Source organism: Brienomyrus brachyistius, chromosome 22 (genome assembly GCF_023856365.1).
Source record: "Brienomyrus brachyistius isolate T26 chromosome 22, BBRACH_0.4, whole genome shotgun sequence".
In the NCBI taxonomy this organism is placed as follows: Eukaryota; Metazoa; Chordata; class Actinopteri; order Osteoglossiformes; family Mormyridae; genus Brienomyrus; species Brienomyrus brachyistius.
In genome coordinates this window covers 11,867,401-11,893,424 of record NC_064554.1, presented here as the reverse complement: position 1 = coordinate 11,893,424, position 26,024 = coordinate 11,867,401, and the positions used below count along the sequence as shown (strand labels likewise).

Here is a 26,024-nt window from a genome sequence, read left to right as displayed (position 1 = left end):
CTTTGTATACTACAGCGATGTGACACGCCAGAAGTACTAAAAAATTAGAGTACGGGATAAAGGCGCGATCCCGAGGAGCCGCGATACGCACTTCCGCTTTGGTGACGCCACGTGCTCGCGGCTTGTCAAGGGAAAAAAAAACAAGGAAAAAGGGCTTGGTCCGAAGGAAGGGCAGGATGTACAGAAAACCCGCTAAGCCAAGCGTCATAGGACTGCCCCACTTTATTTGGAAAGGAACGTGATTTTTAAGCAGGGCGTTTTATTGTACGTATGAGATTTGGTTTATCTACTCTTCCCAGAAACGTCGTTGTGGAAGAGGCTTAACTTATCCGAGTCTTGGCGGGTCTCGGGCCTCTCCAGAGGGGACACGTCCGTTTGCCTTCGTCTGGACTGGAAGGAGGCGGTGAACGGTATGACACTCATGCTTATTTATGGTATTTTTTTATGGTGTGCTGTTTACGCTGGTGTTTGTTTTAGAAGATAGCGGTTTCTGGCGTTTGAACCGCTAAGTATCCAGATGTTAACCTCAACTACAGCATTAGTACTAGTTCCACATTTATTATTATATTTAACAATGCTACCGGCCAGGCACAATTGCGAGCTACCAAGCATCTTAATAAAAACGCTTTTCGATTAATGTTATTCGCCATTTTACTGTATTTTTCAGCAGTCTGGTTGCTAAGCAACAGTTCGTTATTGCTTCATCCGATCGGCACATTTTTAAACGCCAGTTTAAGCAACGGATGGTGGCCTGTTTTGAAATAGCGAGATTTGTCTTTTCTCTGGTATTTCTTGGTGTATGAATATATTTTGCGTATGTGATTACTCTGGTATTTGTATTAATACTGTTTTCACTGATGTGACAGCTATTATGTTGGCTGTCCAGTTATGCCATTTCTGTGCGCCCCTAACCAGATTTGGTTATTTTACATTTCGCGGGAGCCCGCCTCCCTTAAACCGCCATTGGCTGCTGAGCCGCTAATCCGCCAAAGCCCAATGTAGTGATTGGTCCAGCTGCCGGTGACTCCCTGGTCCGTTCTGAATGTAGACATTAGGTGGCGCCAACGTATCAAATACTGTAAATCTCAGATAATTTACGACTGACATGTAGAGATGGTAATAAATAAGTGGGTCAATATGACAATGAGTAGAGTAAATATTGGATGACAAATACAAATAAATTAACAGATACAATCTGCAATCATGTGGTTTCTCTGTGGATTTTTTGAAGTGTCAGGAGAGTCAAAATCAATGAACTTCCGATCCCACCTTCCTGTCTTTAATATGTTTGTAACCCCATCATTGTAGTTTAAGCTATGTACCATCAGATACTTTATTTTCATTAATTTGAGAACTAAAAATAATATAACTTTTTCTTACCGTCAAAGTATAGAAGATATGCAGGTGATATGCAGTTACGATACAAAATGTTTGTAGTAATTACCGGTGTATTAATGTAAACCTTGATGTAGGTGATTGTGCGCTTTTGCCAAAACATCCATCCATCCATCTATCCATCCATCCATTTTCCAAACCGCTTATCCTACTGGGTCGCGGGGGGTCCGGAACCTATCCCGGAAGCAATGGGCACGAGGCAGGGAACAACCCTGGATGGGGGGCCAGCCCATCGCAGGGCACACTCACACACCATTCACTCACACAGGCACACCTATGGGCAATTTAACAACTCCAATTAGCCTCAGCATGTTTTTGGACTGTGGGGGGAAACCGGAGTACCCGGAGGAAACCCGGATCCCAGAGGTGCGAGGCAACAGTGCTAACCACTGCACCACCATGCCGCCCCTTTGCTATTTAGAATGATATTTAGCCTATAATTATTACAGGGATATTGCCTCAGTGTGTGCCTCACTTTTTAAAAAAATATATTTGTAGGAATTGTTTCTGTGCCTTAAAAGTTTATTTTTTAAAATTTCCACACACTTTTACACTGATGGTTCAGTGGGAAATCAGTGTAAGAGAAACGATCGTTTATCTAAGTTAGATTCACCTGCCACCCACGGATAAATCACTGGTAATTAAAAGCTAACCCAGAAACCAGTTCCCCAGTGCTGAATTTTTGTCATTTCTGTGGTGTATTGACTTTGTATAGCTTACTAAATAGTATCATTCACAGAGCCTTGTGGAGATATCTCCGCCTCTCCTATGGCTTAAATATGAAATGTTTCACGGATTTCTGCGATGACTTGTTTTGGCAATAAACCAAAACACTGTTAAGGTATACTGTATAGGTGGTTGGAAACATTACTGTGGAATAAGTAACGCTAACTAATAAAATGTGCCGTATACAATTAAACAGTATTTTATTAAAAACAAAACCCAGACGGAGGCTGAGGCCGTCTGCTGACGGTGCCGGATCTCCGTGATTCGCATAAAGTCGCCTTTCACGCTGAGCCGGTACTTTTTTCAATGTCATGTTTGAATAAGCGCTCCTTTCCCGGGTTTGCTCTCGTTGGATCCGCGGAGCTGCGGCGCTTTTCCTGCCCTCCAATAGATGCAAAGGGTTTCCCGTGACTGACAATAGCGACTTTGGGGGAGGACCAGGTCGCTGCGATCCCTCTGGCTTTGTCGCGCCCGGGAAGCCATTTTGGAGTTTGCTGTAGTGCTCGGGATTATCGTGCAGCCCACTAATCGTTTTCACACACCCCCTTCCCGTTTTCTATTTCTTTTTTTCTTTTTGAATAAGCGCCGTTAGCGGTTATTCAGGAATCGGGCGTCGGGATGCGGCTGGGAAGCTGCGCATTTTCGGCCGTGCTACTCATCTGGGATTAATCGGGAAAGATATAATGCGAACGGACGCGCAGTTCCTCTACGGGCAAGTGCACGCAGTCACATTTTCATGAAACGTACATTGATATTTCGTTAATATTAATTAATGTAGTTTGGAGATCTTTTTAAAAAATGTGTAGTGCTCCTCTCTTCAGAACGAAGTGTTACATGGCGAGAAGAGGCCAGGGCCTTGGTATGATGGTCTGGACCTGTTTACGGTTGCGAAACGCAGGCATGCGGCGAGACTTGTGCAGCAGAGCTCCGTGACATACGGCTGCATTGTGCTTCGGGACGCACGTATGCATTCAGTTATTAATGCTCCGATTACACGCAGCAAACATGTCACTCTAAATATAGCAGTCGCCATTCTTAGACCGGTGCTAAATCTTGCATTTGAAGCTATTAGCAGCCGTTTTAATGGGAAGAGTGGTATGGTGTGCTGTGCTGTCACAGAAACCAGATATATGTAACCCGAAAGCTCTGAATCACGACTGGTCCTAAACATGGATTACGATGGTCTCATATGTTCGCTTTACACACTTTGCTCTGCAAAGAGGAGCCGTTTAGTTATACAACCATCTGAACTGGAATTTATTTGGAAACTAACTTGGGCGCTATGGCTAGTGGGCGATTGTTCGCTGACTGTGAAAGTGGGATGCTGCCGAATTACAGTTCAGCCTGTTTACAGTGATTAAGTGCATCAAACGGTGTCCTTCTGCAGGATTGGAGACCTGTGCACGGTTACAGCTTGCGGGGGGAGGGGGGGGGGAGATGCTGTCATGGCGCTGTTTCGGAACCATACGTCAGATACTAAAGGTTTAGCAAGAAGAGTGTTTACCATTCTGCTGCAGTAAAAGCTCAGTATTTTAAGGATGGATTGAACTGTGTAGATTATGTACCCAGGGGAAACTTCCTGGGCTGATAAATGACACATCACAAGCACAAGTACACATTTCTTTGTTGTAAAATTCACCCCTTAATTTGGAGTGATTTATTTTGTTTCAAAGTGGGTCATGTTAATAGGTAATTTGCCTACATGTTGTTTTCTAGTGCAGGACTAGATTTTACTCTACCCATGCGTCCTGTTTTTGTGTCGCTCCATTTTTATTTGCTTGGCCATATTCCAGTTTTCACACCAGGAGTGCTTTACATGCCAGGGCTGTAACTCCAAACAGGTTTCTAGCCACGGCCACCCGGGCCTGTTCGGCAGGGCATGGTGAGTCTAGGTGTGGCTTGGTGTTAAACCGGAACCTGTATCTGGAAATCACCTGGGGAGGGGAGGACCGAGTTTTGGCAAAACTTGAGTAAGCATACTGCTGAATTTCCACCGGACGTAAGGAGATAATAAAACTTCAGCAATAATTACTAAGTTGTTTGTTGACATGCTAGTGGCTAATGTGTTTGCTCCGATGTAGCCCCCGACTTGCAGAGCTCATTCTCTCTGGCAAGGTTTGCCACTAATTCCTCCGTGTGGTGTGTCATGTGACGTCACGCTCCATCCCGTGAGGGAGGAGCTGCTAAGTGTCAGCTCCATTATCCTCTCAAAGCACTGACCTACCTGCCATTATGTGCTGCGGAGGTGTTGGGGGGCTTGCTGGGCATGCTAGGAGAGGAGAACGGTGCCTGCTGGTTAAACTTGACAAAACTTCAAAAAAAGGGACAGAGGTCAAGGTCAGGGGTGAACTGCAAACAAAGGAGTATTGTTAGGTGGTTTTGGGGTAGTGGATTGGGGAGCAGGCGACAGGCTGAACAGCGAGAGTGGGTGTGTGTCAAGTGAGAGTAGGAGACTAACTTAAAGATCTGTCCCAGTACCTGTGCTCAAAAGCCCCCATCTCTATTCTGCCTTTCCGTTTCCTCGACTCTTGCAGTCGGACTGAAGAATGACCATGGATTTTTCACGCCTGCACACCTACAGCCCTCCGCAGTGTAGCCCAGAGAACACAGGCTACACCTACTCCCTCAGGTGAGCAGTCCGCCTGTGCCCCAAGCACTAGTGCCACGCGTTGTTGGCCGTGAATAAATGAGTAGGAGCTCAGAGGTAGCAGTCAGTTTTTGTTTTTGTTCCGTGTTCTTTCACTCTTGTGTAATTAGTGTTTTGAAGATGGAGAGTTTTTTTGTTGGGCGATGGCCTGTTGAATCCAGTCGAGTCTCTTTTGCTTGAGGTGACTTTCCAACTGAAACCAAGTTCTAGCCGTGAAGTTTGCCGGCCTGCCCGTGTTGGGTCTCCTCTCCGTGGTCCTGTCCTGAAGATGAGATTGTTAGCATTTTTGGACATGAAAGGGCAGGCCGGTTAGTCCGAGAGGACGTATCGTGTGGGAATGTGTTTTTACAAGATGACTGGGGAAATGTGTTGGAATGCGAAGGTCGGGGGTGAAATCGTAGCATTGTTATGTGTTTGCAGAGTTAGAATTGCTTCACAGGCCTGTGCTGAGGCTCGGGGATGAAGTACATGCAAATCAAGGATGAGTTTTTTGACTCCTGAATATCAGAGTGCTCTTTTCGGCATCATTCTAGTTTCTCTACTCCCATGTAACTCTCAGGAAGCAGAGGGTATTTTCTAAGCCCCCCCTTGCCAGTATGTCCCCCGCCAGCGTGCTCTCGGAGCATTTACAATGGGTCTTAGCTTGATTAATTTTTTTCCCCAGAGAAGCAGCATGAAGGTCGGCCTCGTTATGGCACCAACCAGGGGCAGCATCTCGTCTCGTCGCGTCTGTCCAGTTGTTTCCCAAGCGTTTGTGGCTATCCGTCTGGCACGCGTGTGTTTATTTTTAAAACTTTTTTCGACCTACCGGAGCAGACCTTTCATACATTGGCCTGTTAGATTTAGGGTGTGGTAAACTTCAGCCAGTGCCAGCGGACCTCTTGCGTGTGTGTGTCTGAGAATGCATGTGCCACAAGACATGGCGTTGTTGGGGGGGACCCTCATGTTGTTTGTGACTGCACCCTTTACTGAATGGGAGGGGGCGGTGCAGCAAGGTCATGGCTCGGGTGACATTACCCCGCTGGGCCATCTGCTGTCAGAGCTCAGGATAGACAACCCCAGAGGCTTAGGCTGGGACCAGCCTGCACGGAGCAGGGAATGCTGGGTAGTCTAAGGGCAGCTGGGAGTTCAGTCTTGAAGCACAGCTGCGAGCGGAGTGTGAATACTTCAATGTCGTGTGTTTCGGGGTTGGGAGCTGGAGCGGCAGACGACAGAAGTGCTTCCGCTGCCTTCAACCAGCAGGCCAGTCAGTCGGCGGACATCGCAGTCTGATTCACGAGCTGCCTTTTCCCTCTTCATCTCTGCATCATGTGCTGCGGAAACGGACAGTCACTCCCCACACCGCTTCTGCTTCGCTCTGTGTTTTCTAGGATTCCTCAAAGTCTTTTCTTCTAGAAATGAGCACAAAAACCTGACATTCACCATCGCAGGAACATGAACACACAGAATGCTTTGTAGAGCAAACGATGTCATTCATGAAAGATAATTGTATTATTTCCTTGGCACAGTATATTTACATAATCTGGGCATCATATGCTGGATAGAATAATAATGATAAACAAATGTAGACATTATTATAATCAATTTGTTTTGGGCTTTGTTTGTAACCTTGTAATCCACTATTGTGAACTTTGCGCTGGTGGCTGGACTCTTTGATGACACATTGTTCTGGGCTGTGGGCCTGGTGTTTACATGTCCGCAATGCCGCATGGTTCTGCTGAGATCACATGCCTGGACACGGTGCCAGCCGACGCCAAGGCTAGGTCATTTCTTTGCCCTGCAGTTTTATACTTCTGCGACCGTTTGCTGTTTCGGTCCTTGGGATTCTCTCTAAGTTCAGGTTAATGATTATTTTATCGTTGTTATGTGTTTTTCAGTACATGCAATGAATGTCTGTCTCTCATTGTGCCTCATTGTTTCATTACAGTTTTTAATAAATGTTTTTTTCAGATGCTGGGTAAGGAATTTAAAGTCCTACATGTACTGCTTGTTCTCGTCATTGGGCCAGGGTCGTGGAGCGATAAGGAAAGGACCCATTGTGTTAGAGACTCGTAGAGGAAGGCAGGGCGACGCCCTGGGCCGTGTTTTACGGATGTTGGGGCTCTAGATGGCAGGCTACCACTGGGCATGCCGGCCTTTGTGTTCTCATTACCCTTCCAGGAAATGACAGCGTTGCGGTTGAGCTGCTCTGGACTGATTACTGACTCGAGAGGCAGGGAGACCATAAGACTGGAGAGGAGCTGATGCACAGCCCTGGCAGAAGAGCGCTATAGCTGGCTTGGCAAGGAGGAAGGAGCCAGGGGCTCTGCATGCTCGCATGAATGTCATCTTGGGCGCCGTGTCTGTAGGAAGTTGGAAGTGTACCCGTGTTTACTGAGCCGCTTATCTTTCTGGATGCTGGTTTCGGATGGCGCGGCTTGTCCGTAAAGTGCAGGGCTCCACGCTCTGCCATCTCCTTCCTCATACACGGCCCGGGTCAGATTTCCCCGCTCGGGCTCATTTGCACACCGCAGGGTGATTCGCAGCCCGTGTCACATCCTGCGTATGTGCAGGTGAATCCCTGCTGTGACCAGGGAGGGAGAGACACGAGCGTGGTCAGGCGTCAGTGCAGTCTGAGTCACGGCAATCATTAAAAAAAAAAAAAAACAAAAAACAATATCCAGTGATATGTAAATAAAATACACGGCTGGCAGGCAGGACTCTAAGAAAACAAATCGCTTGGCAAATGTGACACAGAAGGCAGAGCTTTGTATAAGTAAAAGTGTAAAATGTAAATATGCGGAAAACACTTTTATGGAATAGAAAGATTTTACATAAATGCCAAATTGAACATTAAATTCCACCCAAATTATGTGTGTGTGTGTGTGTGTGTGGGGACCAAATGACGTTGTGCCAGAGCCTTGTATTTTCTTTGGTTACTTATGGTTAAGGTGGGTAGGGGTTAAGGTTGTCATTGTTGGATTAGGGTTTTTCCCATAGAAATGAATGGACGGTCCCCACAAAGATATACAAACATGTTTGTGTGTGTCTTTTGGTATCTCATAGTAAACATGCCCCGCTCCTGTTTAATCAGTGTCTTTCAGAAATCCCTCATTTAATCCCTAAACAGTGCAATTAAACAGTGAGTTTTAGACAGTTGAGGCCCAGCAGTGACAGACTCCCGCCTTGATTGGCGTGTTCGACACGTCAGCGCTGGGGTGGGCAATCTTATCTGTAAAGGGCCGCTGCGTATGCGAGTTTGTGGGACGTTCAGATCAGCTGTTCAACCCCAGGTGTGAGGACTCTTCAGCCAATCAGTCCTCTAATTAGTGGTCTAATCAGGGAGCTGCAGCGAAACCCCAGATACACAGTGGCCCTTAGCTGTGGAGTGTGACCTGCTTGACCGATAAAGTGAAGGAGGTTAAGGTACCACCCCGGGGCTGGCACAGGCTTTGAGCAGTCAGCTGACCTCCTGGTGCAAATACCGCTTTCTGAGACTACAGGCAGTTGTGCTCTCAGCCTGCACACATGCTGCATCTCCTGTGTGGGGAAGCCATGCTGCAATGGCTGATGGGTAATCCCTTCCCCCTGGGAAGTGTGGGTGTACTGGGCACAGCCAGAAGCCCTCATCGCACAGGTAGGGAGGGGGGCATAGCTTGCTATAAAAAAAAAAAAAATTGCACAGGATCTGGTCTAATAATACTTACTGATTGGTGGGGGGCTGTTTCTCTAAGCACAGCACAGATTTGACCTGGCTATTTTCACATTGGTGCCTGTAAATTTCCAGCTCCCATTTACAGTGTGCCTTGCAGTGCAGGGCACTGACCCACTAATGAGTTTCAGTGCTGAACTGCCTCCTCTGCGCTCGTTTACAGAAACTCCCCACAGGATGTTTCCCATAGGTTTACAGCTTTGGGGGGGGGGTGGCAGATGGACACTGACAGGATTCATGTTGTTCATGTGTTTCTTTTAATGACAGCAGTCAATATTACAACTGAACTAAACATCAGAACATTTCTTTTTTATGACAATTATCTACAAAGTCTGCAGCTTTTGTCACTGCAGTGCAGAGGTGAATAGTTCAGATCCAGAAAGTAAAAATCCAGACCTTGAATTTGGTTTAAAATGCACCAGCGGAAGATGCTGCATTGTTCCCGTGGTTGGCTCTCGCATTACCATCAAGGCCCTGATGACATTTTACATATAGTTTTGAAATAGATAAGGGATATTATTTGTCAAGCTTTGTCAACACTGGTGTGGTACCTTCTGATTGGAAGCATGCTAATATAACACCCATATTCAAAATAGCGGATAGAAGTAATCCAGCAATCTATAGGCCAATCAGTTTAACTAGTTTAAGGTAATGGAAGCTATAATCCATGTGAAAACTGTAGATTACCTGGATTCAAATAACATTCTGAGGGATAGCCAACATGGATTTAGGAGAGGTAGGTCCTGTTTAACTGTTTATCTACTTCTGTTCTTTGAGGAAGCTACAAGAGAAATTGATCACAAGAAGTCCTACGATGTGATCTACTTAGATTTCCTGAAGGCCTTCGATATTGTCCCCCACATGGCTCTTGCTTAAGCTCAAAGCTGCAGGGATTTTAGGAACTGTAGCAGCTTGGATTGAAAAATAGTTAACAGACAGGAGGCAGTGGATCGTTTTTAGAGGCACAATGTCACAGTGGGCCTGCGTTCATAGTGGGGTACAGCAGGGTTCGATTTTAGGACCACTATTGTTCCTAATTTACATTAATGATATTGACACTGATACATACAGCAAACTGGTTAAATTTGCAGAAGACACCAAGGTGGGTGGTGTAGCAGATACTAAACTAGCAGCAGAGAGGCTACAACGGGATCTGGATTTAATTAGCGACTCGGCTGATACCTGGCAGATGAAACTTAACGTCGATAAATGTAAAGTATTCCATGCAGGGAGCAGAAATATAAAGTACAGGTATTTCATGGGTGTCTCTGAGATAAAGGTAGCTGATCATGAGAAAGACCTTGGTGTGTATGTTGATGCTTCCATGTCCCACTCTCACCAGTGTGGGGAAGCAATAAAAAAGGCCAATAGGATGTTGGGTTACATCTCTAGGTGTATGGAGTTTAAGTCAAGGGAGGTGATGCTATGATTATATAATTCCTTGGTAAGACCCCACCTAGAATATTGTGTGCAGGTTTGGTCACCATACCTTAAAAAAGACATTGCAGCCTTGTATTAAAATGGATGTGAGAGGGATATGCGGCTCTCAAAGGAACAAACAGGCACGCTTTGGTTCACTCAAAAACACTTTAATGAGTAATATAAAATAGCTTGGTATTGATGTTAATACAAGGTTATCGTATCGAAAACAATGCAAAATACCCTCATACTACAAGGGATATAGAATAGTATATATCTTACAAACAAATATATATAGAAAAGAAACAATAAAATATAGAAAATGCGAATTATCATCACGAGCGGTGATAATTAATCCCTATACTCAATGAAACGTATAAGTAGCTACAAAACTATTTACTCTCGGGCATGCCATCATCACCCACCTTCACACACGGACTTGGGAGCCCTTTTCAGTCCTGGCAGGAGACCAACACGTGAGTCCCGAAAAATACCAGGCGATGCGCGCTCTATCCCACGGCTGAGCTCTGGTCAACACTGGGATCTCCTAGTTCCTTTGTACTAAATTTAGTGCTGCGTGCGTACAGGGGAGGAGCTGGCCAGGCTCACCCCTTCCCCTCAGGCAATATGCTCTCAAATTCCCCCTTTTGTCCGAGTGATGCTGCTTGCGATAACATAGTGAAATAAACGTCCTTGCGCAATGCCTCCCTTCGTCCCCTGAAGGCAATATAAGGTGCTGTATACCGATCCTCCCCTGTCTCCCCAAAACAAGATAAGCATTCTGCATGCTGATCTAATGGACCAGATAAGCATCCTGGATTCTTTTTATGACACACAAGTTATTTGTGAAGAAGTAGGTTGTACAGGTGATCGGTAAAGAATAACATGTTTGTGCAGTTCAGTAATATTCTGGGTGAATCATGGGCAATGTATCTGAATTTCAGGATGATTAGTCCATACACGATCAGAATAAATCCACAATCACAATTTACAATAAAAGGATTAATTCTAGGGGCAGCAGGGTGGTGCAGTAGTTAACATGGTTGCCTCAAACCTCTGGGTCCCTGGTTCGAGTCTCCGCCTGAGTCACATGTGTGTGGAGTTTGCATGTTCTCCCCATATCGTCGTGGGGTTTCCTCCGGGTACTCCGGTTTCCCCCCACAGTTGAAAAACATGCTGAGGCTGATTGGACTTGCTAAATTGCCCGTAGTAGTGCATGTATGAGTGAATGGTGTGTGAGTGTGCCCTGTGATGGGCTGGCCCCCCATCCTGGGTTGTTCCCTGCCTCGTGCCCATTGCTTCCAGGATAGGCTCCGGACCCCCCGCGACCCAGTAGGATAAGCGGTTTGGAAAATAGATGGATGGATTAATTCCATACCATGTGGGCAATGCAATCATCCGCGAATTCATCCTAATACATGCCTTGGAAAAGGAGAGGTTAACTGAGCTGAATCTGTTTAGCCTCGAGCAAAGGAGACTAAGGCGGGACATGATCCAGGTATATAAGGTTCTAACAGGTCTCAATGCTGTTCAGCTAAATGGCTACTTTAATATTAGTTTAAACACTAGAACTCATGGCCAAAGGTGGAAATAAGCGGGAGTGTCATGACCCGGCTCGTCGACTCCTCGTGTGTGCCACGCCCCCTGATTACCTACGTGTGTTGCCCTGATCGTTTCCAGCTGTTTCCGATTACTTTACTCAGTCTTCTCTCATTTAAGTCCTGGTCTTGCCTGTTCTCCTGTCCGTCATTGTGGTTTGGTGATGGTGTGTCGGACGTGTCCTGTCTCTAGCACTCGTTCCGTAATAAACCCCAAGTTTTGCCTCGATTTTGGCTTGCCTGCCTGCTTCATACCCGCCTACCCGCACGATCGCTGCTGTGCCTGCCCGCGATCGTGACAGGGAGAACATTTTAAATTGAATTTCAGAAAACACTTCTTTACACAGCGTGTAGTTAGAGTATGGAATAGTCTTCCTGCTAGTGTAGCGCAAGCTAAAACCCTGGGTCCCTTTAAATCAGAGCTAGATAAGATTTTAACAACTCTGAGCTATTAGTTAAAGTTCTCCAAAATGAGCTTGATGGGGTGAATGGCCTCCTCTCGTTTGTAAGTTTCTTATGTTCTTATGTAAGCAGTCTACATTAATGGGGTGGCATGTCTGTATACAGGTGCCCAGCTGTGTAACACTGTGTTGGACTGTGTGTGAGCCTGTCTCGCTGAAGTGTCACTTACTGCGTTTAGGGTTACCTGAGGATTGTGTAAGTTTCTCAACCTGTGTGCAATTCTATTTCTTTAGCGATGTGAGGATGATCCTGTGCCTGTAGTGATGGTGTTCAGTGCGCCCTCTAGTGGGTGGGAAGCACATCTCTGCTGGAAATGAGACACATTTGCTCCTTTGTGGGTGGGGCCCACAGATGCATGCTACTGCTCACTTCCAACTTCACTTCCCCCTAGAGACCTGAGTGCTTGTGCTTTGTTTTCCCATGCTCGTCTACCATTTGGTCACCTGTGTAATGCTGAGGTGCCTGTGCAGCCAGCTGCTCTGGCACAGGCAGGGCCCAGGGAGCAGAGTCTATACTGTGCTGTGCAGCCAGCCGCTGTGGCACAGGCAGGGCCCAGGGAGCAGAGTCTATACTGTGCTGTGCAGCCAGCCGCTCCACGCCTTCCCTTTGCCATGAGCTCTCTGCTCGCCTGACCCAGGGGGTGGAACCTTTGCTTGGAAAGGATATGCTTCGTGGGGTGTGGTTCCAGCAGAAAGCAGACACCTCCCTTCTGTGAGGAAGTCAGCTGGGGGGCGGAACATGGTTGCAGAGTTTAGAATACAGGATATCCAGTCTGAAAGTGTGGGAATGAGGCATGCAGACAGTGAGTGTTCAGGAGGCGTTAACTTGTGTTTAAACGTCCGTGTATTTTGGGTTATATAACAGCCTCATATTTTTTCTGCCCCTTCTGTGCCTCTCTTTCGCTCTCTTGTTTTCAAACTGGCTCACAGCAGTGCTACCGGAGCACTGGAGCTTTTATTCTCTTTGGGTTTGGACTGTCGAGTGGCTTCCAGGGAACGCTCGCTCGCTCTCTCTCTCCCTCCCTCTCATGTTGTCCTTTGAAGGGTTCCTCTGGTGGACTTCTACACTGCTTTCCTCCTCTGCTTTTAATAGCGGGAGTTGCTGTGTGACTCACTTCCTGTCAGGGGTGCAGTGTGGGGCGTGGGCCTAGCCTGCTCGCTCCTGCTGTTCCCTGCCACTCCTGTTGCTGTTTCGTTTATGACCTGACAGCTGCCGTCTCGCTGAGGGAGCAGTTGGTTCTGTAGCTGTGAGGCCTGCCAGGTCCTAGGAGGGGCCCAGAGGTTGAGGCCCTGGGGTTTGGGGCCCAGAGGTTGTACCCTTGATCCATTACCTGTATCACTCTGGTAAATTGTCCAGCTGTGTAGGTGGCTTGGAGGAAACAAGTATCGGCTGAAAAGCATCACCAGTGATGAATTGTGACACTGCATGCCGCCGCTATGCCATGTAGCAGGGAGCCACGTGTTTGTCATTTAAGGGGCCTTTTGTTGGTCCTCTCAGCTCCAGCTACTCCTCAGCAGCGTTAGAGTACGAGAGGCAGCACGACATCGACCCCGTGTACGACTCGCCCAGGATGTCACGCAGGAGCCTCCGCCTGCAAACCGCGGCCGGCCACTACGGCGACGACAGCCTGCTAGACTCCTCCCACAGCCACAGCGCCACCTACAGCGCCGGAGGAATCAGCCGCAGACAGGCCAAGTGAGCAGGGAAGCTGCAGTTAAATTGTGCTAAATTTGTCACGAATTATGGGATCAATAATTGGATCGTCACGGTGATCATTCTCAGGACACTGAGGAGCAGGCGGACGCAGCAGCTGGTCTCCATCCCGGTGACACAACACGACTCCGGCTCTGCGAGTCTGCGCAGCTGTGCGGCGAGCGACGCTTCACTGCTGGCCAGCCTGCTGGATGAATCGTGCGTGCAGGAGAGCACGCGCATCGGCAGTTTCTGGGGTGAGTCCGGGCCAGGGCCAGAATGTGGCCACTCATTCTTTATATCACAGGGCTCAAGGTCTGTGTCCTGCTGATTTCCCAACCTGGGAGCCAGGTGTGAAGCCTCTTTGGCCAATCAGAATCAGTAATTATTAAACTACCTGGGAGAACTGAAAACACGACCTGGATTTCGAATCAAGGTCCAGATTTGAAGAGCCCTGCTATTTCAGGACCAAGAACACAGGCGTCAGGGACTCTTAGACAGTCCATGTTTTTGCTCCCTCCCAAATGTGGACTGCCTGGGGGTCCCCAAGGGCCGGTTAGGAAACACTGCTCTGTATTATTAGCTTGTGGGGTATTTTGTGCGGGTATTTTATCACTTAAATGTGTTTTTTGCAGGTTTGGAGCAGGATTCTCATCTTAAAGGTTGGTGACCTACATTACATACAGTATCTGTGTGATGGACCTTCTCTCTTTCCACCCGTTGTGATTTGGCTCACATTCCTCCCCCCTCTCCATTTGCATCTGCGCAGAGCACAGCTTCAAGATGGACCACACTGTCACGCTGGCCAACGGCGGCATCGCCACCACGCGCAAGCAGGCCGTTGCCGCTGGCAACGGCTACATCTGCAGCAACTGCAGCATCCATTCCAAAAGGAATGAGGCCCTCACTGCCTACTCCTCCAGATCCTCCTCCTCCTCCTCCTCCTCTTTTCCTCAGCCGGCCTCCGAGGCGACTTGCTCGCTGGCTTCCACCGTCTACACCCGGGACAGGGGTCAGGCCGTGAAGACAGGTAAGACCTGGCATTGCTAGGTTAATACATAAAAACATAGGACATTTACAAGTGGAGGCCATTCAGCCCATCAAGCTTGTTCGGGGACACTGAGGCTTTGGGGAGGGGGGGCCTTATGGTGCACCCTTATTGGTTTTGTTCTGGGCCTGGCACTGAGTGAGCCTGTCTGATGGATATGTCTGCTGCCCCCCTTGTGGGCTTCCTATCCTGCTGGGTGAAAAACATTCCTTTTTTTCCAGTTAAGCTCGGTGTCTCCTGCTCCTGTAAGGTACCCCCCCACCTCCTGACCCAGGCTCTGATCCCCCGCCAGGTGTCCTGGTGACCGCCTCTCGTGCCTGCGTGCGATATGCCGGCCTGGCGGTCTCCGCTGTAGCGTCTGTCGTGACGCTCCTAATGCAGCGCATTTTGTTGGCGTTGGGATGCAGGGCCCAGGCTCCCAGTGACGAAGGTATCGATGACGGGCTACTATGGGGCCATCCGTCCCACCTCCAAATGCAGATACCGATTTAATAGCTGGAGGCCATCGTTCCATTACCCCGTTTATGACCGCACACGCCTCCCCGCCACCACAGGTCCGTCGCCACATCCTGTGGTGCGTCTCTCGGACGTGTTGCTGGACTATGCCAGATGGGCGGTGACCGCTGTGATGTCCTGCATCACATCGCTGAGTGTTCTGCTGAAGATGGGCTCTGGGGCCCAGGGCCACGAGGGCAGTGTGTGTGATGGAGGTACACCCCCCCGTACTTTCGGGCCCCTGTGACCTGCCCGCTTCGCCTGTTTTCGGCCCGATCGCGCGACTCGTTCCTGGGTCGCTGCTCTCCCGGGCCTCGGTCTAACAGCCACAGCTGAGTTGTCATGGTAACCAAAGTGGCTCTTTCGCTCCCTCCGTCCAGTGCTACAGTTGGACCCAGTGGCTCCTGAGGAATGACAGGGCCCTTTTTTGCCGCCCCTTGCTAATCGCTAACACTTTTCAAGCCACTGCAGCCTTGGCCGTTATCTGCATTCTCTCCGGACCCCTGGGCCTGTTCGGGCCGCCCGGCACGTCCTCTCGCTTCTAACAATTGGGCCGCTTTCCTCCAAGCCACTCTTCCTTGACAGGGATGGTCCCCACAGGCTTTTGTTTGTTTACTCTCTGCTCTCCTCTTGCATCGCCGCGGTAATCCTGGAGCCTCGTGATAGTGGCACTGACCCAAGCCTCTCATCCCCCCCCCCCCCCCCGCAGCACACTCCAGCTACTGCGGCGGCGTGAACGTGAAGGCCCTGGCCACGGCGGACAGTCACCTGGTCTTTAACGGCTCTCTGTGTAAGTGACGCCCCACTCCGATGCAGTGCCATCAGCCAGACACAGCTTCGTTTGAGGCGTCATGTCCCGCATTGCAGCTGTCGCCTTGGGAATATTGGGGCAGGAGAACCATCCATCCATCCATCCTCAAGCTGCTTTTTCACAGGAAGTCTGCTGGCAGCGCGAGACACTAGGCAGGAGTACACCCTGGAAGGGAGTCAAGCGAGAAAGCGGTGTAGCTAATTGTAGCCAAATGGCTCATTATCTGCTCAGTGACGTGCGTTAATGGATGAACAAGGTCCCTGCCGTGTCCGACAGCACAGCCAAGGGACGGGCAGAGCCAGCAGGGACCAAATTCGCTCCTGAACTGTTCGCTTCGGTCTCTAACTCACTAACTGCTCATAACACGTGGAATGTCACACGTAGGAACTTGCACTTAACCAAATAGACTGTATTGTGTACCACATTTTAACGGCGTTCCTCGCTTTTGAGGAGCATGTAGGTTGCCAGGTAATGCATCGATAGGCCACCTTGCATATCGAGCAAGCCAAGGCAGCTATGTCTTGTCGAGCTGTGCTTGTGTTGCATCCCTGCGGCAAGCGTCGCATTTCTCGCTTTGCCAGCTAGTGAGGGTGAGCTACTTTTGTAACAAACAAGCTGGGGGTCAAATGCGCTGCCTTTAAAACTCACACATAAGGAGATGCCTGTTCATATTGGGATCCAACCCCCTCGCCTCCCTGGTTAGAGGGACGCCGCTGTTTTCCTTTATTAGACATTACCGGAAAATTATAATGAACTGACAAACGTTATTCTGTGTAGCCAAAACCCACAAGCTGTACACTGTACACTGTGCACTGCAATCTGCGTACAGGAGCAGTGGGTCATAAGACCCTGAAAGGGGACGTCAGGAAAACCTCAGATGCTGGGGGTTGTCAAGCCCATGTGGACAGAGGAGGAATGACTGGGGGGGGGGTTTCTCATGATCAGCTGGCTCTAAGAGCCCCGCCTGCAGTGTTGATGGAACTTCTGTCCTGTGTGTGCGCTGCTGCTCATTTCATGCCTTAATCGATAATTTAAAAATTACTTTTGTTGTTTGTCTTTCTGCTGCCCTTGCCCATCCCCGACTGCCTGACAGGTGACGACTGCAAAGGGAAGCAGCACACGAAGATGCTCACGGCTCACGCTCAGTCCGGCGGGAAAAGCCGCCTGCGGGGGGCGCTGTGGAGCATCATTGCTTACACAGGTCACCCCCAACGTCCGCAGTTCTCCTTCGCACACGCGGCTGACTCCCATTTTTCCGTCTGATGTTTAGCTATCGTTCCGTTCAGGATGTGAGAGTGCCCCACCAGCCTGATTATCGGGAGTCTGAGGCACTGGCTGCAGAGTAGCCACTGGCCATGTTGCCTTTTGGTTTCTTGCTGTAGCATTGATAAGCTCATTACTGTAGGGCAAAGACTAGGGGTGTTTCTCAATACCAAGAGCGCAAGGATCGTACTTGCGGTCTTGGCAACGAACTTGGGACGCAGTGAATCATGGGATTGGTCTCATTTGACGAAGATGCAACAATGCATCCTTGAAACTTGGGGTGGAGTAAGACTAACATCTGGGGATTTTTACCATACTCTGTACTTCTGTTCTTGACTATTGGAACTGGTCATCAGCAATGGGAGACGACATAAAACGGGAACGCAAGAGCACAAGTACGGTCAAGTACGCATATTGAGAAACACCCCACGGAAAAGTACAGAGATGCCTGTGTTTCTGGTTATCAGTAAAGGAGCTGTGAATATGGACTGACCCAGCGCTCCCACCTTGCTGGTCCGCAGGTTCTGCTGTGCTGCAGGCCATCCGGGCCCTAGGGGGCGCCGGCGTCTTTGTGCTCCGGAAGCTGCTGTTACTCCTCTACCTGGTTATGGTGTCCCCAGGTCATTGCAGTTCTTTTTTGCCTCCATCCCTGCATGACGGTCACTTGCTCTTTGTCCTCTTTCTTCTTTGTCCCATCGGCTGCCACTTGTTTCCCCCCCAGTAAAATGAAGGATGTTCCAGCTGCCTGTGTCTCTCTCGCCTAGCGCTCTGCTCTAACCAGATCACTACCTCCTTCAAGACTTCATTTACGTCTTCTCTCTCACTTCTGACCTGTAACCTTTCATGTTGCGAGGTTCTCAGGACCTATCTTCAGTTGTGGTGTTGGTCCGTCGTGCTGAATTGGGGGGGGGGGGTGTAGCCTGAACCCGACTGGCCCACTCAAGAACGGTCAGGACCCCCGTGTGTCTGTCCTCTTCCCTTCCAGCTGGTCTAGCTCTGTCCGCCTCTTTGGCCTAACTCAGCATGCATATGTTGCCCAGGTCACCCTTCCACTGTGATGTCCGTTCTAACCCTGGTCTCTCCCTCCTTCTGCTCTCTGACCCCGCAGGGAAGGCAGCGGCCGGCGCCTTCTGGTGGCTGGGGACGGGATGGTATCAGCTGGTCACCCTCATGTCTCTCTTGAACGTATTTATCCTAACCCGGTAAGAGAATCTCTACGATGGACCTGAGAACCGTGTGGTATGGAGGTTTGGGATGTGATGGGCTCGTGCCAGGTCCTGCTGTTACCCCTGTGAGCAAAGTACCTAACCTGGATCACAGTGAAATGTATGTCCAAGCCCCAATAAATAATCTGAATGAATTTGCATTTATGGAAATGGGCATGTCCACCCTGCTTGGCGTGTTAAATCCCGCCTTAAGCCCCTCGTTAACCTGTGCTTGTTGAATCATAACGGTGTGGTGCTGACTGAGCACTGAGCTTGGGAAGCGTCTTCCCCTGATCAGAAGCACAGGCGCGATCCGCCATGGTGACCCGCGCGGCTGATGGGCAGTCTGCCCTGGCTTAGCTCCCCGCTGGCCAGCCGTCGGGAGCAGACTGCTAACCCGCCCCTGTCACTCCTCAGGTGCCTCCCGAAACTCCTACGGCTGCTGTTGCTCCTGCTTCCCCTCCTGCTGCTCCTGGGTGAGTGTGCTGGGCTCCGCCTCCTCTCCTCCTCCCTCCTTCTCTCCCACTGAGCTGCGCTGACCCACTTTCCGCAGCCCCGCCCCCCCCCCCCCCAGACCGCAGTGACCTGGATTATTCAGGCTGATCTACACAGAGATCATGTTTCAGTGCAAACCAGAGCTGGATGTCCAGGCCTTTCTTTTGCATCCATTTGTGTTCATTTTTTTACCTGATAGATTTTTGTTTGTTTTATTATTTATTGCACAGTTTTTTTTACATATCTGCCTGTTTCTTCAGCATCTCATTTCAGGTAAAAACTACAATTAAAGTTAATGTACCTTCAGTGTGAGTTAAATGTTAATTGGCTGCACTGAGATCTTATTGAGATTTTTTATTTCCTTCATGACCCTCTACTACAGGGCGTACCAGAGTACAGTGTGCAACACAGTGCAGACAGTGCAATGTGTTATGCGGCGCAGTGCATGTCATTGCAGCCTGTCGCACAGCGCACTGCGTAACTCAGTACAGTGTGCTCTTCAGGACCAGTCTGTGAGCCTCCTTCCCGTCTCTGCAGGCCTGTGGTTATGGTTTTCGTCCAGCCTGCTGCCCTACGTGCCAGCAGTGAATCTGACAGAATGGCAGGCGGGGGCACCCATCAGCCTCCTCTTGCGCCTACCCCAGACCCTCTACGCATCCTGGGGGCAGCTCAGCACAGCGTCGCCCAGGCCCCCGGCCACCGTCACACAGGTGACAGATGTCCTCATAAAACACAGGCTTTTCCAACGCGCCCAGCTTGATTCCGATCAGTGTCCATCTCTTTCAATGTCTTTTAAATGTGTGTTTGCATGTGAGAGAGACAGGCTGTGCCCCTGCGGTAAGTGCCCTGTCCCACCCCCACAGCCCGACCTGGCCGTCACTGTGAGCCTGGAGCGCCTGGACCGGCTGGAGCAGCAGCTAGAGCAGCTGTGGGGCAGCATGAAGGCAGACGGCCGGCTGCGGGAGGATCAGCGCTCTGAGCTGCTGGGCCTCTACCAGGCTCTAGGCCAGCAGCTGGAGCAGCAGACGGACAGGAGCAGCCTGGGCCTCTGGGTGTCTGACCTGCTGGACCAGAGGCTGACCCTGCTGAGGGAGGAGCTGGGGAAGGATGCGGCGCAGAGGGAGCAGGTGTGTGTGTGTGTGTGTGTGTGTGTGTGTGTGTGTGTGTGTGTGTGTGTGTGTATAAGATGAATACAGTTTACTGTGATCCTGTTGTCATCCGTAGCCTGTGCTACAGTAATGGCTCAGGATTGTGTCCAAATAGTTGCAAATTTAAGTCCCAGAATGAGTAGAATTTATGCATAAATAATTACCAAACACCCAGCCTGTCCATAATAACAAAGGGGCCCCCGCCTTGCACCCCCCTGCAGACTCAGACGGAGTACCTGACGGAGCAGCAGCGTCACGGAGCCCAGCTGACGCAGATGGGGGCGCTGCTGAAAGCCCTAGCAGCCAAAATGGAGGTACGTGGCCCCCCCCCCCCGGAGACGGGCCCTCCTGCTGAGGGGTCGCTTACTGATGCCCATTTACTCTGACTTTTCAGGAGGTGCAGCAAAAACAGGAGACGCCCCCACAGGCTCTGGAGAGGTACGTCCGCGCAGTGTGTTAGCCGTGTGCGGTTAGCCGTGTGCGGTTAGCCGTGCAGGTCACTTGGTTAACGCCGGTATGATGAGCTGTGTCATGTTTTGCCAGTCAGGCAGTTAACACTAGTGTCCTCCCCAGTGCAAATGCAGACAGGGAAGCACGTGATGCCCTCCTGGCAGAGCTGCGGCGGTTGGAGGCAGAGATGGACCGTATCAGGCACGACCTGCAGGGGGTGCTGGGATGCCGGGGCAGATGTGAGCAGCTGGACAGCCTGCAGGATACGGTGAGGAGCATGAAGCCAGTGCAGCCTCACTCATTGAGGGCTGGTTGGGGTGCGGGTGCAGTGCTGAAAATGTGCGTGTATAGCGTACAGTATGATTGCTGTGAGAGGTGAACATAAACACTGCGGTATGGAAAGCATTTAACTAAGCATGTGGCTTTGAAGCATCTCCTAAGCAAGTGATCAGATAAACCCTGAAGCACCGTTGTCTTCTAGCCGGAGCAGAGTCTTTGCTAAAATAGTGGAGAAAAAAACGTCCTATTTTCTATACAACAGCATTGACTGTGGGGTATTTGAGCTAGAGTGCCCCCTGCTGGTCTCACATTTAGCGACAGTTCCATTCTGACAGCCCTCCCCCTTCGACAGGTGTCCGCGCAGGTGCGGCGGGAGCTACGGGCGCTGTTTTACGGAGGCGAGCAGACGGGCCAGGGCGAGCTGCCTGAGCCCCTGCTGCCGTGGCTGTCGGCACGCTTCGTGAGCGGCTCTGACCTGCAGGGGGCGCTGACGGCCCTGGAGCTCAGCATCCTGAGGAACGTCACACTGCAGGCGCAGCAGACCGGCCAGCCCCCCTGTGAGCGGAGCGTGACGGAGACGGTGGTGCACGCCGCTGGTGCAGCTGGGATGTCGGAGGAGGTAGCGAGTTTGCTTGGTATCAAGCGGGAAAGTGATCATTATCAATCGATTTGGTTCATAATAGATCATAGATAGTTCTTTGTATTTATATTACACTTTGTCTGCAGAACTCGTGAAGGTTGCATGTTAAGACTGAAACACACAGGTATATTTAACTTTCTGCTGTCTTGTTTCTTTGCTTTTGCATCTGGCAGCAAGTTAAGCTGATCGTGCAGAATGCCCTGAACCTTTACTCGCAGGATCGGACGGGCCTGGTGGACTACGCCCTCGAGTCCGGAGGTACTGATCCGCAGCACGCTCCTCTCTGTAGAGGGCTCATTTTTCTAAGCTATGTGCCAGCCGCCGGGCTAAAATGGCCAGAGATACTGAGATAAGACGGTTTTCTTGGACTGGTACGATAATCTGTGGTCCTCGGGCCGTTCGAGGCTCGGGGGGGGGCACATGGCTGACGTGGCCGTCTCACACGCCTCTGCCTGCAGGTGGTAGCGTCCTCAGCACACGCTGCTCGGAGACGTACGAGACCAAGACGGCCCTGATGAGCCTCTTCGGCGTGCCCCTCTGGTACTTCTCCCAGTCTCCCCGTGTCGTCATTCAGGTGAGCCGCACCTCTCTGTCCTTTGGCCCTCAGACTCTCCATTCCTGCCCTTCACTCTGACCCACGTGTAACTCCTCTCCCCAGCCGGACGTCTACCCCGGGAACTGCTGGGCCTTCAAAGGCTCCCAGGGGTACCTGGTGATCCGGCTCTCGCTCAGCATCCAGCCCACCGCCTTCTCGCTGGAGCACATTCCCAAGGCTCTGTCGCCCACCGGCAATATCACCAGCGCCCCCCGGCAGTTCGCCGTCTATGTGAGACATTCGTCTTTAGCTGTGACCACATTTCAGCTTCAGTTTGCATTCTGTACCTGATATTTCACTTCACGAAGTTAAGAGAGGAGCGTAAATAGAGAGGCGGTGGTCCTACCCTGCCAGACCCAGACTAGTGAAGCCTTGGTCCTAGTTGATTCTTGCGTCCTGTGCTTGAACCTCAGTTACTATAAATGTTCATCATTAACTGTAGGGAGATGGACAAACTGATGGAAAACCCACAAGAAAAGGATTATAACTTTGAAGTAATTAAAGGCAAATCATATTAAGTTGAATTCCATTTAGGGCTTTAATTTTGGAATGACTGAAGGTGGTATTAGGTTGAATGCCATTTCGCAGTATGTGGCAGGTATTAAACTGGTCTGATATTCAACACTTTCGTATGAGTTTGTAAAGCAACATGGAGCAGCTAAGAGTTTCCAAAGATGCCAGGGTCGGTGCTTGAAGGTCTCAGTCAGTAAAAGATGGGTAAATAGGACACCTAGGTGGGTAATTGCTGAATGCCAGAAGATTGTGAGCTTCATAAAGCCGGAGATTATGGCAGAGAGACCTTGTGGGAGCAGACCTGGTCACAGGCACATACACCTGGTGAGGAATAATCCTCCTCCTCACTTTTACATGGACGGGTTTACATTTGGAGATGGATTCCTACAATCCGCGATGCCTGGTATGGCCACCATCTCAACATAAACATCATGGAACCATCAGGCGAAGTTCTGGGGAATGTGTGCTTCCTGGCCCAATATGGATAGTCCAGTAATCCCAGTCCAGGCCTTGGTATGACTAATCCAAGAAAGAAAAGCTCACCTGAAGCCAAAGAACGTTCTGGCATACTCTTTCCTTAACATTCATATATTGTTAGGTTTGTCTGTTATTTTGTCCACCTCTCTGTATATATTAAACAGCAGTTGTTTACATATTATAATGAAATTCAGACCACAGTGCCAATGAATACAAAATGGGTAATGAATGGCTATAAATAATAGCTCTGTAGATGAGCATTCAGCATGTAAACATCCAGGAGATCCATGTGGGATTTTACATCTGAATGTGAATGAGCAGCTGGATGCAAGTGTCTTTTCTGTTGTGACAGGGTCTGGATGACGAGTATCAGGAAGAGGGTAAACTGCTGGGCCGCTACATCTACCAGGAGGACGGCCACTCGCTGCAGACCTTCCCTGTCACGGTAACCATAATGTGACAGAGTGGCGGGCACGTGCAGGGCTGCCAATCGGGGCCAATGAAAGGGAGACCATCTCTCAAGAGTGAAAGGCTGTGCCAGGTTTCTAATGTAGCTCGATGGCCGTTTTATAATGATTTTTACTGGGTTTTATTTGTGTTCCAGGAGGAGAATGACAGGGCTTTCCAGATCATCGAGATGCGGGTGCTGTCTAACTGGGGTCACGCGGAGTACACCTGCCTGTACCGATTTCGGGTACACGGGGAGCCCAGGACCCAATGAGGCCGTCCCTGCAGTGTCGTTACCAGCAATGTTATGAATGGCGAAGGACATTTTATAGCAGAGGTTTGTTACAGAAAGCAGACAGTCAAAGAAGCTACTTTATTATCAACACAGAAAGCCACGTAATTTAATGGAACTTAGTGGGAGGGGAGGGACTTGCATGGAACTCCTTCCACTCCTGCTGATTGCAGCTTATGTCCAGCACTGATTGGCCCTTTCTGGATGGACCCTGATTGGCTCTGCAGCAGAGGTGGCAGTAAGTGGTCTACAAGGGTCCCTTACCTGGAAACGGACAAGGCTTGATTTCTTCTCTTCGCTGTTTATTTTATTTTATTCTCTTTGGTTTGTTTCCATTTTCATTTTTGAATTCGGCTATTGACGGTGGAGTCTACTTTGTAATCTAAGGCTTATGGGTCGCACCAGAACCCCACTTGGACCTCCAGAGTTACACTTCTCTGTCCACTGGGGGTTCATCTGTTGGTGGTGTTTCCCGGTTCTGACAAGATGACAGATGATAGACACCACAGCAATGGCTCGCATTCTCAGACTGTCGTTTCAGGTGCAGCGACCAGCAACCCCTCCCAGTGACCCACCTGCCCTGTTCCGTTCCCCACATTTTGAAACATCGCATTTTGTAGATGCTTTAACACACTAGACACAATAGCCTGAGGAAGGGGGGGGGAACCACAGAACTGGTCCTTCAGAGGTGATTTGCCGGATCACTGTATTAATAGATAAAATTATGCTTCATGAGCCATTTGCTGTATTTTTTATCCCCACTAGAGGGTGCGCTTGGTTTGCTTTGGAACATGCTTTGTGAGAGCACCATCTAGTGGGGTCAAAAAATACAGCAAACGGTTCAAGAAACATTATTTTGTCCATCAATAGGTAACTGCCTCAGCCAAGTCAAGTGCAAAGCAGAGCACCCTGGGGGCCTCAGGTCAATATGCAGTGGCACTGACACAATGGACATGACCAAGAGGCAAACTTCTGAAGTCTTTTGGTAATGTGTACACCCTCACGCAGGTGTTGACACTAAATTGAGTATCAGTTCGTCGCAGTTGGGCGGCGTGAAATCAGACTCGGCTGTTTAGCCAGACGCACTTAGGATGATGAATGCCTAGCTGTTCCACAGCACTGGATTTCGAAGCTTCTACTGCTTGGCTGACAGGCTTCGCGAGCTTGCAGTATGGCGGCTCCCGCTAACAAGGACTGTGTCCTCATTTAGAGGCTGCTCTAACCAGAAACTGCACAGGAATGTGACCTGAATATTGTTAATAGCTGGTACATCAATCTGTTAATATCAGTGTTGCTTTGGGAGAATGTGGGCGGGAGCGCACCCTATAAAAAGTAATTGTTGCTGTTATTTTGTTTGTTGTGATTTTAATTCAGTTTTATTTACAGAAGTATATGCTTTTATTACCTGATAGGGGAAACAAGGGCACACGAGATCCCAGAATTTGTCTAGAAGAAAAAAAAGAACTTATGTCCAGTGAGAATCCATCTGTAAAAACATTATTGGGAATTGTTCATGCGCTATTTATTTTGTCTAAAATAACGACTTATTGAAAAGAGAGGATGTGGTGCAATTTATTTTTATAAAATGCTTTTGAGTAATTTTTTGAACGTTTTTGGGAGTTTTTTTTTATTTGTCATTTTTGCTCTTGTAAAATTTGCGAAATGCTATGGTACTGTTCAAATAAATACTTTTTAACGGCTTTTAATGCTAGTTTATATGCTTATTGAAAGACATTCTATTTTTGTTAATGCATTTAAAATTTTCAAGTTCTGGTTACGATAGTTGACAATTTATAATAGCTATACAAAAATTAGCACAGAGAGCGACATATTTTGCCTATGACGTTCTACATAGTACTCTGAAGTTAGGAAATTCTGTAGTGGGCTACATACCAAGGCGTATAATTACTGTACTACAGATTTAGGTGGGTATCAGGAGTTTGAAGGCAGCGTAAACGGGAGGTTACTGTGTCATAAAGTCACACAGAATAACAGCTATGAAATACTGCTTCATTCAGGGCCGACTAAAAGCGAGAGCTTAAATTCGATTTGAAATAAGCGGAACCAGATGTTACCGCCACTCTGGCTCCACTACGTCTGAGTTTGTGAGTCAGTGAGAGCAAATACAGATTGGTCACATGACTTAAAGTATGTGTTTTTAAAGTGAAACAGCTGCCATAATTACAGACATTTAGTATAACTGCAAGTCGTTTTAGTGTGTAGCCAGTCCATGAAA

General features: G+C 49.2%; 1 protein-coding gene across 7 annotated transcripts; it reads left to right on the top strand.

Annotated features, from left to right (window-relative positions):
* Positions 1 to 125: 125 nt before the first annotated feature.
* sun1b (Sad1 and UNC84 domain containing 1b) lies at positions 126 to 25,494 on the top strand. Of its 7 annotated transcripts, none has more exons than XM_048991098.1 (24): positions 126 to 410; positions 4,656 to 4,750; positions 13,436 to 13,633; positions 13,721 to 13,887; positions 14,266 to 14,292; positions 14,400 to 14,660; positions 14,971 to 15,108; positions 15,233 to 15,388; positions 15,883 to 15,963; positions 17,078 to 17,185; positions 17,769 to 17,867; positions 18,356 to 18,449; positions 18,870 to 18,928; positions 19,485 to 19,657; positions 19,811 to 20,074; positions 20,317 to 20,409; positions 20,490 to 20,533; positions 20,669 to 20,813; positions 21,177 to 21,443; positions 21,638 to 21,722; positions 21,923 to 22,038; positions 22,123 to 22,290; positions 23,402 to 23,494; positions 23,654 to 25,494. In XM_048991098.1, the coding sequence occupies exons 2-24, from the start codon at positions 4,668 to 4,670 to the stop codon at positions 23,768 to 23,770; spliced, it is 3,036 nt and encodes a 1,011-aa protein (XP_048847055.1). In that variant the 5' UTR covers positions 126 to 410; positions 4,656 to 4,667; the 3' UTR covers positions 23,771 to 25,494. The 7 variants fall into 7 exon arrangements, with proteins under 7 accessions (XP_048847055.1, XP_048847057.1, XP_048847056.1 ...); XM_048991097.1 differs by lacking the exon at positions 126 to 410 and adding an exon at positions 2,456 to 2,833; XM_048991100.1 differs by lacking the exon at positions 4,656 to 4,750.
* Positions 25,495 to 26,024: the final 530 nt, after the last annotated feature.